The 17,259-nt window shown below is 38.4% G+C and overlaps 1 protein-coding gene across 2 annotated transcripts in view; it reads right to left on the reverse strand.

The window, feature by feature from the left end:
• Positions 1 to 17,259, reverse strand: part of MAP3K5 (mitogen-activated protein kinase kinase kinase 5) — a 107,641-nt gene that overhangs the window by 42,182 nt on the left and 48,200 nt on the right. For both annotated transcript variants that reach the window (XM_075035798.1, XM_075035799.1), the window contains 4 exons: positions 16,257 to 16,427; positions 11,212 to 11,324; positions 4,608 to 4,767; positions 2,318 to 2,471 (listed from right to left, as the gene is read on the reverse strand). In XM_075035798.1, the coding sequence (XP_074891899.1) occupies positions 2,318 to 2,471; positions 4,608 to 4,767; positions 11,212 to 11,324; positions 16,257 to 16,427 (598 nt within the window). The remainder of the gene's footprint in view (positions 1 to 2,317; positions 2,472 to 4,607; positions 4,768 to 11,211; positions 11,325 to 16,256; positions 16,428 to 17,259) is intronic.

Below are 17,259 nucleotides of genomic sequence, written 5' to 3' on the forward strand. Positions count from 1 at the left end.
CAGCAAGATTTAGTCTAACATAACCACTTAGTAAACAAAGCCAGCCACTCTGCCACTTTAGTTATGTTCTGCCAGAATTAGTTCCAGATCTTTAAAGCTTCCAGCATGCTTTAAAGGAAAGTCAACAAAAATTTGGCTATTTGAAGAAGTGTCGTTTCTTATTAGAACTGTTTATTTATTTTAGATTTTCAGTGGTTAAAATCTGATGTCTAAAACACCAATTCTACATTGCCTCTGTTGAAGGTATTCTCATTCTTCAGAATGTAAAGTATTGGTATTAAATAAAGAAAAAGCTACTTTTCCACTGCAGCACACACAGGAAGATTTCTAGCCCTCAGTGTTTAGCTGAAAGACATTTATAAAATAGGACTAAGTTAAAGATGGTTAACAAACTGTTAACCTCCTTCCTTTCTTCTGCCCTTCCCTCTCCCATAAAAGCTCCAATCAAACATCATCTTCAAAATATCCAAGATACATAATTTCTCATTTGAAAATTTTTGAAGTTCAAAGAATTGCTTTAGGAAATAATGCTTGACTAGAGCAACTTGGTCTACACCTATTTAAAAAAAAACAAAACAAAACCATAAACACCTAAACAAAACCATAAACACCTAAGCAGAAAATCTTTTAAAGAGTCATGGCTTAGAGTCACCCCTTACAGAGTCAATAAGCACACAGATACACTGGAAGAAGTGCAAGGCCAAATTTTAAAAAGTACCTAGGCATTTAACTCTGTAAATGATGACCAGTGGGACTTCAAATGTGTTGCTTGGCATCTCCAGACAGTTATAACTTCTAAAATCTGGTTTAAACCATTTCACAGATCAGGGTCTTTAGCCTATAGCAAGTTACTCACACGCTGTGTCATTTCTTCCTCCAAAGGCCAAAAAGAGGATGATAACACTGATACTACCAGATAAGAGAGTAACTGACAGCTAAGTTAGTACAGATGGATAGTGAATTCCTTAAGTTCAAGTTCTGAGAACAATTCACAATAAGGAAATCTGCAAAAAAACTTTTTAGAATAAATTGTTTATAAGAATCTGGGAGAAGGGAGGGAAAAGAAAGTTACTATGTTTCATTTTGTTGACTTGTTGAATGGTGTGATTTTCCTTCTGAATAGGCACAAATAGAATTTTTGTATTATGAGAAATCATGTATGTCTGTCCGCAACACCAGCATAGTTTCCTGTACAACACAAACTATGTGGTCACTGGGTTTATCTTTTGGCTTATGCTATCGCAATGTTCTGTTTTGGTTTGTCTCTTAATAAAAATCCAAACCATTTGACTTGGACAGTTTTGTAAGTCAGAGCCTATTTTAAGTATCTAATTGTGCCACTTCATCATAAAAAAAAATCTAAAAAGAATATGGCCTTGTCTTTTACAAAACCCAGAGGATTCAAACTATTTTTTGCTCCCTGCAAAACTTTACACCCGTTCTCCTCGGAGGAGAACCAGGCTCCCTAGAGTCTCATGTTACTTTCACTTTACTGCCTCAAGCTGTTGCTGTTCAACACTAGAGTCTTCCTTATGGTTTATCATCTCATCTACACATGGAAGCCAAAAGAACTGTACAAAACAACCAGTATGCACTTCAAGTATCTGGGAGACAATAGCAACTGCTATTTAAAACAAAAAGCTGTATTTGCTAATGGTTAGCTGAAAGGAATACCCAAGATATTATTTCCCATACACATATAGTTAATATGTACCGGGAACAACAATCTTTTTACAGTATACTTTCAGGATGTTGTAGAACACCAGGGTATCTAAAAAATTTTCAGCAAAATTTTTGTGTAAGAAATCAGAAAAGTGCATATATATGTATACTTATAGTGCAATGTTGTTGAAATACATTGTCTAGTAGCTGGAACAATAGATTTCTGACTGCTTGGGCTGATTTTTAACCTCTAAGAGCACAGGCTTAATTGGCAGTAGCATATGCAAAGCCTGCTGAGCTAGAAAGAGACTGAAATCAAATATCTTTTCTTCAAAACATAATATAGTTAATATAGTATCACCTGGAAAGCACTGCAAAGGTTTGCTTTCGAAGTATACCCATTGGTAGCAAACACTAAATAGCAAAACTCTATCTTGACTTTTTTCCTCATTACTTTCATATGGAACACACTGTGCAATCCCATTGTAGCCACATGCAATCAATTAAAACCAATCTAATATGCAGGCCAAATACATTTCTTCTGGACAAGCAGTTTATTGTCTGGCAACCTAAAAACAAAAAGTGTTTTGTGTTCATTTCCTTCATGTCAGAATTTACTAAAAAAACCCAAACTAACAATGAAACAACCACTTACTGGAAATCGAACTACAGACACATCTGTCTTTGTGGCTTCAACAAGGAAGTCCATCCAGAAGTCCACAAGTTCCTGTTTGGCCGTATGTTGTTCTGGAGTCAGTTTCTTAAAATGCTGATATATCAAAACAGTCTCTACAATAGACTTCAGGTACCTGTGATCATCCAAGCATACATAGATTATAAATTCAATACAGTTTGTAAATGATAATGTCTCTACCTTTAATCACAACTGAAACATTCACCACTGCAACACCAAGGCAGCCGGTAAGATTTTGGTTCTCTAGGACTGCTTTTAATAATAGCAATTCCCCATTTAGAACTGGAAATGTAGCTGCTACATTAGTAACCTGAAATACAAATGAGTTCTGGGACACTCCTTCTGCATATATTCCTGATCCTGTCTCCTATCCTAAACCATGAAAGCTTCATGAAATAGCTAAATCCTCTACCTATGGACCAAACTGAGCCCATGTCAAACTTGTTTCAGTAGTGACCAACCTCAAATAAAAACCCAGGTGAGAAGTCCACTGGTTTAACTTTCTGCACTGTTCTGTCTTCGTTATTGTATCTGCATTGGCAGTTGTTTAACACAGATTTCTAAAACACGACACTTCTGGAACTAACTATGCTATAAAGATGACAACAGCTACGCTAAGCAGCCTTTTGCATTGCTAGGGAAGGACAACAGCAGTGCTGAATGTCTCCCCTAAATGCAGCTCTCTCTGCTGTTCTACTTTCTGGGGCTGATTTATGGGGCCTCTCATAACATTGCTTTCTCTTGGCATTTTTGAAAAAAAAGTTGTAAACATAATCTTATGCAATTTTAATGAATACTACAGCAATGAGATACACATGCTTAAAGAGGATTTACCACAGCTATCACATTACTGCAAATAGACTATTCACAGAAGCTTTGTTTCCAGGCTTATGATAAGAAAGTATAATGTAAAGTCAGAGATCCTTTTGGGAAAGTTCCACAGCTGTGCATTTTCCAATCACCCTTCTTAGGCCATGGAGATATCTGGCTTAAGGTACTGTATCTACTCCCCTTTGCACCAAGTGGACTCTGCTGAACAGCCCGCAACAGACTGGGCAGGAATTGCTCACAGGAGAAATCCTTCCTGAAACACAAGTGAGTGTGCTGCATTCTCAGAGTTTAATTCACAGACTTAAACTCCAAAGGCAATGGTAACATAGAATCCTGACAACCAGGCATTCATAAACTCTGGAAAACTCTACCAGGAGGCTTCCAGGGAGTGCCATCCAGCTTCTCAGTAAAACATGCACATAGTAAAAATGGAAAACCTTGCAGATAAACACACCGTAAACAGCATTTCTAAAATATTTGGTCAGAAAATCAGAGTTCTTGATTTTGACATAATTCCTATGTTATGTGAATACAGAAGTTTAGCATTTCCATATTTTAGCACACATATGTACATTCCCCTCTGATCAGCTTTTGGAGACACTTTCTAGAACAAAAATACATAGGCTGTGATGTATGCACTCTTTCAATTGGCTGAATGACAACTTTTTTTGGTCAGAAAAGAGTCTCCCCAGCTAACAGGATCCCAGCCCTTGATGAGTAGGTGACTGGTGCTTACTTGCCGCCTATATCCAAAGCAGAACAGGTGCTGAGAGCCTGTTGCCAGAGCAGACGTCTCTGGGCCTTTGCAAAACAGATGTTCAATCTACAGGGTTGTCTTTAACGCTAGATTTACAGCATTTCTGTTCATTGGAATTTAATCTGCATTCTTCTCAATGATAATGAGTTGCAACTTGCACCATACAGCTCATTCATGTTCAAGTTCCTAAACCAGCTGGTATAACCAATAACCACCACAGTATTCCAAGGTATATCCAAGCCTTTCTAGCCAAGCTATCTGCATTTCCAAAACCTTTCAGGCTGTTATGACTAAACCCACATGTTACTACCACTTCTCTTCAGCAACGTAACCACTGAAGTATGGTGCCTACAAGCAACTCCACTTTTCCCCTTTTGCCCTCAGAAGAGCCTCGAGCCAATGGTGAATCTGTCCTTCTCAGACATCAAATTAAAGACCCATATCAAATCTGTTCCTGAATAAGGGCAAAAGGGGAAGAGAGTCCCTTGTCTGGGTAAAAGTGCAGCGAAACTATACACAGACAGCAAAATCTGTTAAAGAAAAAAACCCAAAACACACCCCAAACCAATCTCCCATCAGATAAATACGATGCCAAATGTGAAAGCTGAAGGAGTCCAATGTTTCAATACATAGCAATGTACGTGCTCTTGTTTATCACCTTACCATGCTGGTGCCTTTAGCTTAAACAGCTTTTCTGAAGCCTGGATCACTCTTATATGGTCATTAGCCAACATACTGGCCCCCAAGAAAGATCCTACTTCCCAATAGCTCTGCAGTTTCTCCAAGCTCCCCTTTTTACCAAGCAGGCTGCTGATCTTTACTCCTGTAGTAAAAAGAATAATAGGTCACAGGAATTATTAATACAGTTTTTAAATACCAATTTCCCTGATTTGAAATCTATTAATTGCTTAAATTACCATAACCTCTCCATTTCAATGAAGTAAGATGGAAATCATACTTACCAGTTTGTGTTATATGCCTTCCAAACTCCCTAAGCGATAGTGGATTAGTCTTTTTTCTCCCCTCCCCCTCTTCCTAAAGGCTTCTCAAGAGAGGAACTTTAAGACATCGCTGTCAGGACAAGGCCACAGTCAGATTACCTATGTTCTTGCATGGACCTCATCTACAAAGGTAAATTGGGGCCTTAGGCTACACAACATAGCTGTAAAAACTTAACAGATGCTGAATAAGGCACCTATTATGTTTTTTTCTGCTTTGTTTTTTGACTTACAAGTCCCAAGCCCCAAACTTACCTTTATAGACAAGGTCCCATGCAGAAGGAACAGATGATCCACTGGGCTTCTTCCAGCAGTGATGTTCTTTTAATTGCCGCAAATCCTACCCCAATGAAAGACATCTATTAATATTCATAAGTCCCTCAGCAACTCAAGGCTATGGAGAGCCTCAGGTTTTATTTTGACTTGCTAAGTTTTCTGAGAACTGCAAGTTTCCCTGTGGCCTTCAGGATGATTTTTAGTTCATATTAGCTGCTACATACTTATAGCTAACATGAGATACACTACACCATCCCCCGCAAATAAAACAATTTGCAGCTTACAAGACAAGCCTCTTTACCACCATAGTCTTTTATTCACTTTTCCCACACTACTCCGCTATGACAGTTTCCCTCCCACACCACATTCCGTTGTCCTTGATATTAAGGCTGAGTATTCACAAGAAATTTCAATGCAATTGTTGACCTTTTTTTTCCCTTAACCTTCCTTCAGTAGCAAGCAGACTAAACTTTGTGCTGGAAGCAGCAATAAATCTTATCAAGATGGACAGACACTACATTAGCTACATTTCAGTATACAAAATTCATCTTGTTTTCTCACATTGTTCACATTTTTATGTTATCAACATCAGACAATAAATGTTTTTAAAATGTAAAATTGTATCCAAGAGGTCTATAGCCTATTTCACATCTATATTTCACACTTTGTGCTCTCTTGCTAACAAGAAGTAGTCATGCTTGAGTAACATACAGAACAAAATACTTAAATCATACAAAAACATTATTTGCTCGCTTCTTGGGAAAGACGTTTGTTTAGTTATTCCTGAAGGAAAAAAATGCAATAGATTTTACAAAATTATCTCAGATGCGAGACTTGATGCAATGTACATCACCGCCATCAACTCCACAACATACAGAGGTGACCATCTCTATGTCTATCAGCTTTGCAAGGCTTTAAGCCACGGTGCTGTATGCATGCACACTGTCAAGAGACCACTTGAGGATGTACACCTTGGGTGTACATTGTCAGTGTAGGATAGGAAGGGGGAATTTGTGTTAAATATGTTCAACTTCAGTTGGGTTCTAGAAAGCAAAACCTGCACACTATGCACACAACACAGTAAATGGAAAAAATTAATCTCCCCCAGGACCCTAGAGTAACACTACTCAGCAATATCCTCAAAGGCTTAAGGGCTCTGCTAGAACATTTAAAACGTTTGCACGCACATGACAGCAACATACAAGAGCTGACAGACACCTACTAACTTCCACAGGCGTTGAATGTGATCTCATCACAAGGGAAGTAAGGAATTGGTATCACAGGGATACATGAATCATTTCAGATGGGTGTACCTTTGCTGGGAGGAAAGGGAGCAATTTAGCGGAGCGGAGCGCCTTCGCTGAGTACTGGGCGATGGCACTCACAGTTGCAGTGACCGCTGACAAGCTATCACAAACTATTTGTCACAGCGAGCAACAGCACTGGTCTCTGGTTCACAGGCTTACATACTCCACTATGCTTCATTGCGTCTGCAGGAACTCACCCATCACAACCTTCAGTGCTCCAGAGGTGGTTAACGGAGCCAAAGCAAGGTACAAACTGAGTGTGTTGTTTTGATGAAAGGTACAACTCACATGGGAAGGGACTGGGATTACTGGTGTGGCAGGGAGAAGTGTTTGTTAGGAGGGTAAGACTGGTGATAGCATGGATTTTGAGTCTCAGCTGATGGAGTAAGGGAGAGCTATAGGAAGATGGTGGGAAAAAGGATGTATGTGTAGCAGCAATGATATCTGAGGACACCAAGCTTGGGAATCATTACTGTTACGTAGCCTGAATGAACTGGAAGTTCTAGCCAAGTATTTTGTGAAGTGGATCCTATTACCATAGAGAAGACAACCTCAACCTCTCATCAAATTCTTCCAAGAAAGATGAGGTACTCGGTGCTAAAACTCACTCTAGTTTGCTGACCTTCCTCTACAAAGCTCATCTATAAAACTTACTTACCCCTGAAAGGCAAGTTGGAAAAATGCAGTTGCAGCATGGAGACTTTAGCAATAGGTTCAAGGGACTATAACTAATTTATAAAGGTGGGTGGGGCTTTTTTGTTTTGTTTTCCAGTGGGGTTGGTCTTTTCTGGGGGGTGGGGGAACAAAAAAACCTTTCTGTGCAAATGTGCAAAGTGAACACCTGCATGAATTTCACTCTGAGTTTGTGGTCTCCTTGTATAATTTCTCTTCTTTAGTTTATTTTGATTTCACCATCTTTAAAAGTTTTTTGATTATATAAGAAAATCCAGGCAAAGTCAAGACATTCTCTCCTTCCATGATAAACTTGGCACTCATGGGGGAGAAAAAAAAGCAGCAGCTGAATTCCAGTATATTTTATCAAAAAAATTTTGCCTTAAAAATAAATGAGCCAAAATAGAGAAACCATTAATGCCAGAAAAGCCACTGTTTTTATAATGCCAAGAATATACCCACACCTTGAAGAAAATAAGATACAGAAGTAGATATTACTGTTAAATATTACTATGAAGGCTTTATAAATAAACTGCTTTCCTTGCTCAAATATTGACAGAGCAATTCATATTACAGGATCCTTTGTGTGTCAAAGCTGCACAGCCTGCAGAAATCATTACTGTCAATGCACTTACAGAGCACTGCACTTCTGTTTCAAAGTTCTGCAATTTTGTACAGTTAAGAAAGCAGTACTGTTCAGAAAATAGAAAGAGGATTTTCATTAATGCTTCACATGATTATTTAGTTGTGGACTATTATCTGACAAGTAGAGGTAGGAACTTTTAGAAGGCAAATTTTCTGATATGATGCAGATTGGTAAAAATTCTCTTGGATACTGGACTTAGTTTTACTGGAGTTATTACATCACTGCCAATGTAATCAGATATGCATCTTCTAATTACAGCCCTCTGAAGTGCTGTTAGGGACCATATCGTTCCTTAGCCTTTCCCAACCTACCAATATAATTTCCATATAACCTGGCCTGAACTTTAACCAGCTTGCTCTCACCTCTCTCCCCATCTCCCACCAGAAGACAGACTTCCTTTAATTTCTGTGTGCTACAGATAATGCTGCAGGTGGACAGCAAACTGAAAGCACTGCCAGGCAAATCTAACTACTGCTAACGAATGGTCTTGTATACACAGATCTAAACAAGAAGTGACATTGAAAGAATGACACGTATTTAAGACATTTTTGGGACAGGAAAAAAAGAAAAAAATCAAAACGTTTTCCCACACAGCCTCTGTGGTTTTGCTTATTTTTGTTTAAAACATTAACGTTAGCCCAAGACCAATAAAATAATACATTACCCTCAGAGTCCAGCACAACTCAAGCCAGCTGACAAACGTCATTGTACAAAGACAAATGTACGGTCTTGCACCTATAAAAACATAATCCAGGAGTGCAGCACAGGCTGGGACCTACCCTGCTGGGGAGCAGCTTTGTGGAAAGGGACCTGGGGGTCCTGGTGGACAACAAGCTCAATATGAGTGAAGAGTGTGCTGCTGTGGCAAAGCAAGCCAACAGGATGCTGGGCTGGATCAACAAGGGCATCACCAGCAGAGATAAAGAAGTCATTATCCCACTCTACTCAGCACTTGTCAGGCCATACCTGGAATACTGTGTTCAGCTTTAGTCCCCACTACACAAAAAAAGATATGGACAGGCTGGAGAGCGTCCAGAGAAGGGCCACAAAGGTGAGCAAAGGACTGGGAAGCCTGCTGTATGAGGAAAGGCTGAGTGAGCTGAGTTTGTTCAGCCTGGAGAAAAGAATTTAAGGGAGACCTCATCACTATGTTCCAGTATTTAAACGGTGGCTACAAAGAAGACGTAGACTCTCTTTTTACAAGGAGTCATGTGAAAAAGACTAGGGGCAATGGGTACAAGTGACTCGTAGGGAGATTCCAATTGGACACAAGAGGCAAATTTTTCACAATGAGAACAATCAGCCATTGGAATAATCTTCTCAGGGAAGTGGTGGATTCCCCAACATCAGACACTTTTAAGATTTGGCTGGACAGGGTGCTAGGCCACCTTGCCTAGACTGTGCTTTTGCCAAGAAAGGTTGGACCAGGTGATCCTTGAGGTCCCTTCCAACCTGGTGTTCTATGATTCTATGAACAGTGACCACAGTCTTATCAACAAGAAATCAATGACCAGTGACACACATAGGGTCTATATTATATACGTATTTGAAAACCTGTTTCAAAATAGCCAAGTCTGAGGCTTAAAGTATCTTGAAAATACTTCCCATAACAAAATAAGAAAGATAGACACTAGTAGATAACAGCAGGGGTTGCTATATCAAGGGTTTTCAGCAGACACCAAGTAAATGTTTACATAAGAGAGGGGCACAGCAACAGCTAAAAAAAAAAAAAATTTCCACCAAATAGCCACTGGATATTTCTCCACTAAATCATTCATCAGCCATGTATGAAACCTTAAGTAATAAGGAACCTTAATTTCTGTAATGTTCTCCGTACAACCAATAGGGAAAACAGCACTGGACAAACTCACAACAAGATGATACCAAACATCTGATCCCTACAAATAACAGCCAGATTACATCAGTACAATTAATTTGTCCAAATCTAGTTGGCTGTAGCCTGTGTGCAATTGAGAAGTTTCTTTAAAATGGAGGGATTCAAATTAAACTACCCAATAAATACAGCCCAGCTTTGCTAAACTATCTAATTTAAAATTAGGCCAGCAGAGTGAATATTTGCAAATGCTATGTAGGAAGCAAAACATGTATTTTTACCTCCTACACTGGCACAAGAATTCAAATTTCAGTGTAGGAGATGAAAGTATTCTATCTGACCCGAAAAGCAAAATCTCACCCACTCACAGAAGGGCAAATATAGTAGCTGAGGCAACTCTAAGCAGCCTATCACATCCAAGTGAATACCTTCATTCACACCAGAAAAATTTAATTTCACTTCCATTATCTATGTGAAAGTAACCATCTCACTCTGACCTTCACACTCAAAAAGACCTTCTCTATGTAGAAAATTACTTACAGACATACAGTGCACACCTAACTTCTAAGCTAGAGCAGTGGCTGATTACAGATATATTCTGTGAAGCGAAGAACATTGTTCCTTTCTCACTTGACTACCTCTTCAGGAGACAGAATGATAAAAAAGACTTTACGATAATTCAAGAATTATGGAAATTCATGGAGAAGAATGCCAGTTGAAAAGGATATGTTACTACACATTACAACTTTCAGTGCTTTCTCCCATACCTTCCCTGAAAGTATTACTGACTAATCTTGACTTTGCACTCTCCTCAAATCCAGCAAAATCACAAACAAAATGGACACTTTAATTCTTCCTTCTTAAGAAAGAAATTTTTTACGATGAGGGTGGTGAGATGTTGGACGAGGTTGCCCAGGGAATTTATGAATGCCCCGTCATTGGAAGTGTTCAAAGTCAGGCTGAGCAACCTGGTCTAGTGAAAGATGTCCCTGCCCATGGCAAGGGGGTTGGACTAGATGGTCTTTAAAAGGTCCCTTCCAACCCAAACCACTCTGTGATTCTATGAATACAGACATTTAGGAAACCTCAGAAAAAGTATTGGAAGAGAAACATTCTCTCAGCCCATCCCAAGCTCAAGTGCATTCTCCCCACTCTCTGGATGGACTTTTTGTCCACATTCCCTACAGTTCTACAGGGGGTTTTGTTTGTTTATTTTTAAGAATGCTAGCTGGAACTGGATTGCCCCTTCAGGTGTTCCTGTTTCATGCAAATGATGCCATTGCAAAGAAGAGCTGCCATTTTTCACTAAGCTCGGGTAACCAGTTAAGACCTTGAAACTGGAACCAGGTCTTCATGACAGCGCTCACCCACAGTCAGGTGGGATCAGTGGTGGTGGGGCAGACCAACTTAAATATTCACACGTTCACTATCAAAGCATTCATATACAACCATCGGATTTTTCTCCTACAACAGTGGGTGGTGTCATACTTTCACTAGAATGCGATTTCACTGTGAATTTGCAAGCTATAATTACCAACTTTCCGCAGCTCAAAAGAAGTATCAAAGCAATGTCCAGCTGCCAGGAGGAGTACTGCATAATTAATTCCTGACTGTAATGTTGGCTCTGACTCAAATGCCTTCTTGAACCTAGAAAAAAAACAAACATACAAGTTTACTTTCTAAATAATGCGATCTAATAGGGACATAATTATACTTTTAGGTACTTTAAGTGCTTATCTTCTGTTTACACAGCAAGATTCCATGGAAGCTAAAATATTACTGTTTTCCACACATGCTTTGTGGTTATTTTGGGGAGTCCGTTATTTATACATCCTCCTCCCATTTCCTTTCCCCATACACAACAAGCACAGACCCTACTCATCCATCCCAGTAAAGTTATAATATCTTACTAGATTTCCAATTTTATTTGAGATTAAAGAAAAAAATACTATGAGCTTGTAAGAGACCTGTTTCACAGTTATATTAATAAGCTCATTAATTTACTCTTAAGTATATGAATTTTCACTGACTTGAAACCTTAGATTCTATTGTGGATCTGCTACAGTGACATACAATCATATCAAAATGTATAAGCACAAAAGCAAGTGATACATGAAGATACTTTGCATTTACCTATGATTTCAGCTACTCCAAATCTTATTCTTTACTGGGTGTCTCATTGACATCGTCCTTATGAGTCTATTCACATAAAAAAGGACTGTATCAGATTTCATTCCCCTCAAGAGGAAGTGAGCGAGCCAGAGGAACAGCAGTGGTATTCACCTAGCCTAAATCTTGTCTTAAAAGAAGTTGAGGGTCTTCACACAAACACTGTCCTCATGCTAGCAAAGCATGCTGTGGTATCAACAGCAGATCTACAGTGCTTTAAACTTGTTCTACAGAGTGAGAACATGTTTGGTTGCATGTACATATATACCTCCCACCACCACCCTGTAAGGAGGAGGCAAACAAGACTATCATATGTGAGTTAAGGAGCACAAGAGATTCAGTTAACACAACTCTGCTACAGTAAAAAGCAATGGAGTTTAAAATTACTTTCAAAAGGATGGGAAAAATCCAGACAAACAGATGGATTATATAAAAAAAATTAAGCAGGTTGTGAGATTAATACAGAAGGAAGGAAAGAAAAATAATCTATGCAAAACCTAAGAATTTGGCTTCCAGACCATACTTTGACATGTAAGCAAATCTAAGGCATTTTGATCCTAGCAGGCCAAAAATATGGCTTGTTTGTAATTTTTAAATTTTATTTTGTTTGTTGTTTTTCCCTGCTCTAATGATTCAGGACTTTGCATCCTCTAACATAAGCTCTGCTTTCCAAAACTGCAAGACAGGTTTCTCTTCAATCTGGTACAGATACACTCTTTCTATACTCCAGCTGCCCACCTCCAAAGAACTTAATCATTAGACAAGAGTCTAGTCCTCTAAAAAAAAAGCATGATGAGCAGAGTAGACTCAATTAATGCTTTTCTTTCATCATCTGCCTTTTCTTTTGTACTGTGAGTTACAAAAAACAATGAAGAAAGTACATACAAAATATTTTCACTCACTTAAAAAAATTAAACCACAACCCACCACAAAACCCAACCCCCATAAAAGTCCACCAAACAGGATGACACTTTCATTGATTCTAAGCATATATAGCTAGAAAAGACCCATTAGCTGGCATAATCTGTTTGGAGAGACAGTGATGTTAGGAACTGGGCTCCCTTTATTGCCCCAGAGATCTTTCATGCTGTAATCCTCATGCAGCATCAGGAAAAGGAAAGATGGACAGAAGAAGAAAAAAACCTTGCAAGTGTTTTTGTTCAATACAGGAGACTGTACTTTCACTTTTTTTGTTTTGCCCCCAAATACCTAATTCCTGGCATGACAATCAAAATTTCTCTAGTTCTTGGACAGATACAGACAAAACTTCAAAATTTAAAGATAAAATAAGCATATTTCATATGTTTCAACAGGTGGGCACATTTGTGCTGTAAACAATGTTAGTCATACAGACAAAGGAGGTGGAGGTGAGCTTAAGTTTGCAATATAGTTACTGCTTGCAGAAGCACTGGTGAAACAGCCCCCAAAAAAACCTTTTCCCCTTTTCTTAAATAAGTTACCACAGAGATGCCACCAGAGTTCCTGATGTGCTCAGTTTTGGCCAGTGATGAGTCCATTGGAGCTGGCTGGAACTGGCCGTGTCTGACATAGGGCAGCTCCTCATGTCAGAGGCCACCCCTTCAGTCCCCTGCTGCCAGGAGCTTGCCACCTACCCCCAGCAGACCAGAAAGTTCATCCTGGGAATTTTCATACCTGGGTTCTGCCTTTTCTCTCCAAATTGCTTCCACATCTCCCTTCCCCACAACAGAAATTCATTTTTCTAGCCATCTTTACATGCTACTCACACCAAAAAATACTGGTATCTTGGACCTCTGTAGTCCTATTTACCTCTCTTAAGTTGTTATAACCAAAAGTGTAGTTTTGTATTTGGTACGATCCTGTGCTGACATTCTTAAACCTGCCTTATATCCACATAGCCTGCACAGCAAGAATTTACAGACAAAAAGTAAAACATAACCTGTAATAATTAATTTTGAACAGATAAAAATATTCACAGTTTCCCAAACAACTCACAAGCCACATCTGTTGACTGAACTGATTTAAATTCAACTGGTACAATTACTGTACCTTGTCATGCCCCAAATATCACTGGAGGAGCCTGCACAGTATCGTAGAAAGGCGGTAAGTTTTAAAAGTCTGCCTGTAAAGCAGAGGCTAGCTTAGCTGATGCAATTATGAATGCCATCAAGAAATTGAAAGCTGACATTTGGGAAAATGTTGCAGTGCAAATGCTGAATTAAGGAGATAGCAGTAAAGAGATTTGAATAAAGACTTGATAGCTTTGGTAAGTCTGATTTACACTGTCAGTATGCAACAAGAAAGTGACAGTTAATAATTAATCTTTCATCTCTTGTCTCATATTTATATGAAAGATGTCTTTTATTCTGCTTTTTAATTATCAGGAAAGCACACTGCCTGCCTTTTTTTTTTTTTGAATAGAATAAAGTACCTTGACATCACCAGTTGTTGCAAAAACAGTGCTTTGGTTCTGCTACCAAATTCTCATTATCTTATGCAATTCACCATACTTCTGCATCCTCATTTCTCTAAGACTGAGATAATAACCCTTACCTCAAAATAAAGTTACACTACCATAGAGGTATCGTTCCTGCACACCCCTTCCCTCATTGTGGCCTGGCGTAGCACTGGAGTAGGTCTGCTCCTTCCCAAGAGCCTTCCACTGAGTTATGAGTCAATCCTTCAGCCATGTCAAGCCTCCTATATGACTAACACTAGAATTCAAATCAATGTCCAGCATAAAGTACAAACCAAAAGCAGCTGGCCCATCCGGTACAGCTTCCAGCCAAACTCGAGCTTGACTCAACAGAGATCACCTTGTTCTACAGCAGCGGGCACAGGGAGAAGTCTGTACGGGGTCTGACTTGCCAGAGACTTCAGGGATTATTCATGGGCTGGCTGGTCAGCATCCTACCCCGCTGCAGGAGCTGCCAGCCTGCTGTCCTTTCCCAAACTAGTATGCCTGACTGCAATCACTTCCCCTCATCAAATGTCTGAATATCATGACTGCTAAGATGCACCAACTAAAAGTGTGTTCTATGTGAAATATCCTAGAAGTAATTACCACTATTATACATATAATCGTTCTTAGTTCAATTGTGTTTGAAAATGTCAAAGTTTTATCTATTCATAAGGCACTATGAATGAGGAAAAAGCAAGATGTACAATACCAAAAGTAATTTCTATTTATTCTATTTAGCCTGTGAAAATGCGTAGTATTTGCATACAGGACTACAGTTTTCTTTTTACATTAGTTCATGACATGAGCAAAATATTATTTTATTTTTTTTTAAAGAGAATCTTGAAAGTTTGTTATGGGCTTTGCCTTAGAGGAAATAAAATTTTTCTTTAATTTAAAATTATGAAGATGGGGACGACAACAATATGCTGCATTCCTGTTATTGCAACATCTTTAAAAAAAGTCCAATAAGCATTGCAAAACTGTGAAGCATGACCAGCAATTCTAAACTGTACTCGTACTCTGAGGTCACAAATGGTAAACAATTATATCTTATCTCTTACCAAAGAGAGCTCTAATCTGAAGTTTACTGAAAACAAGTGATAAATGACGAAGGGAGAAGAAAACTTTCCATTCTAAGCATTTACTTCAACAGGCAGCTGATGAGCACAAGACCAGAACTAGAATCTGATGTGCAGGATACATAAACACAGATTGCCTGTTCCCTCATCTGAATCATAATGGAGAAAAGGAGCTCATCCTCACAGAAGTCTAGGATGGCATCCAGTGCCTCCATTTGTTAACTTATTCCACATAACAGTGGTTTAGTGCATTTCAAAAGCAATAAAAAACATGATACTTGCCTCTAAAATTAAGATAAGAATTTGTCTAGCCTATTGTGTGCTACTTTGACTATTGATGGGACTGTAGTCCACTGTAATATGCATATAATATACGGTGATGATGGGGTGATAAAACTTTTGCCAGCATGAGCTTGTAAGAGTCATATTACTTGTGAGCATGGAAGCAAAAAAAAAAAAAAAAAGACAGAATGGTACATCCTAAGCATCAGTGCAGAGTTAAACCTCAGCACTTTTAAGCCTAGCTAGCTAGTGTCTATCAGATTGCAGATATGCCAATTGATTCACAGCTGATTATTGTCTGGCTCAGATTCCTAAGAATAATATAGTAAACAGGAGACTTCATATTTGGGAAAAAGAAGGAAAATACACTCTGATCAGAGCTACCTAAACTTCCAAGTCTCTGAGGCACTTCAAGAACTTTGTGGAACCAGATCTCTGAACAACATAAATCTCTCATTCTTAACAAATAAGCAAAGAAGATTAGAAGATTCAGTGTATCCCTTAAGGATGCCAAATTTTTTGAATGAAAAACAGTTGAAATACATTCTTGTTTAAGGAATATTTTTCCAAAGCTAACAAAAGGACATAGACCAGGAAAACAGTACTCACCAGAACGTCCCTTTGTCCCTGCTTTCTGTATCTGTGAACCCAGATTCCAAAAACATGTCCTTGTAAATTCGACCAACCAGGCAGTACATATCTGAAGCTACTTGGTCTTCCTGTTCTACCAGGGGAATCATAATTTCTAGAGCTTTCTGTCTGTCTCCAGGCAGATTTCGCCTATTAAAAAAATAAAAATTTTTATTAAAAAACCCAATAAAGTTAACAAGAAAGTTTTTCATGACCATGTTTGAATATATATGTATGATTTTATCCACGTAAAAAGTGCCTCTAGACATAATGGATTATATTATATATCCACACTTTTTTCTCCCCCTTCCTTTCTCTTTTTTTTTTCCCCTTTTCTTAATATCATGGGACACGTTTATAAAAGCCCCAAAACATGTTTTCTCTCTCTCATGAAGCATCAGCTAGAGCAAAGCACTAACAACAGCAACAAGAGACTCAAAAGAAATTCTTAGAAAGATCACTTGTTACTTTCTTACAAAATAGAAATATACAAACCTCAGGTTTCATATCTAATATTTCTTTCATAGTAATTCATGCTTTAAAGGAAAAAAAGATTCCATCTTGTGTTTGTGGGGTTTTATATATCTATATATGTATGTATATACACACACATTTTGATCATGAATGTGAAGCAAAAAACCCAAAATGTGTAAACCAGACTGAATTCCCATAATAGGGAAGGTTAGGAAGTGAAGCTTATAATATTAACAGGAGTACTTAAGACAAATAAACCACGTAACTGCAAGTATTAGACACTTCCTGGTGACTCACAGTTTAGATACATACATCGTTCAGTATCAAGAGTTTAGAATTTTTTACATATTTGTGTACTGAACAAGCAAATGACTCCTTTCTCAGCAAAAACTATTCTTTGGTGGTTTGGAAAGAGTATTATATTCTTTTGGAGAAATTGCTTGTAATATTTCAGTGGCTACAATTTGAATTGAGGAGAATATTTAAAAGTGGTTTTGTATCTGTCTTG

The sequence above is a fragment of the Buteo buteo genome, chromosome 9, assembly GCF_964188355.1.
Source record: "Buteo buteo chromosome 9, bButBut1.hap1.1, whole genome shotgun sequence".
Lineage (NCBI taxonomy): Eukaryota > Metazoa > Chordata > Aves > Accipitriformes > Accipitridae > Buteo > Buteo buteo.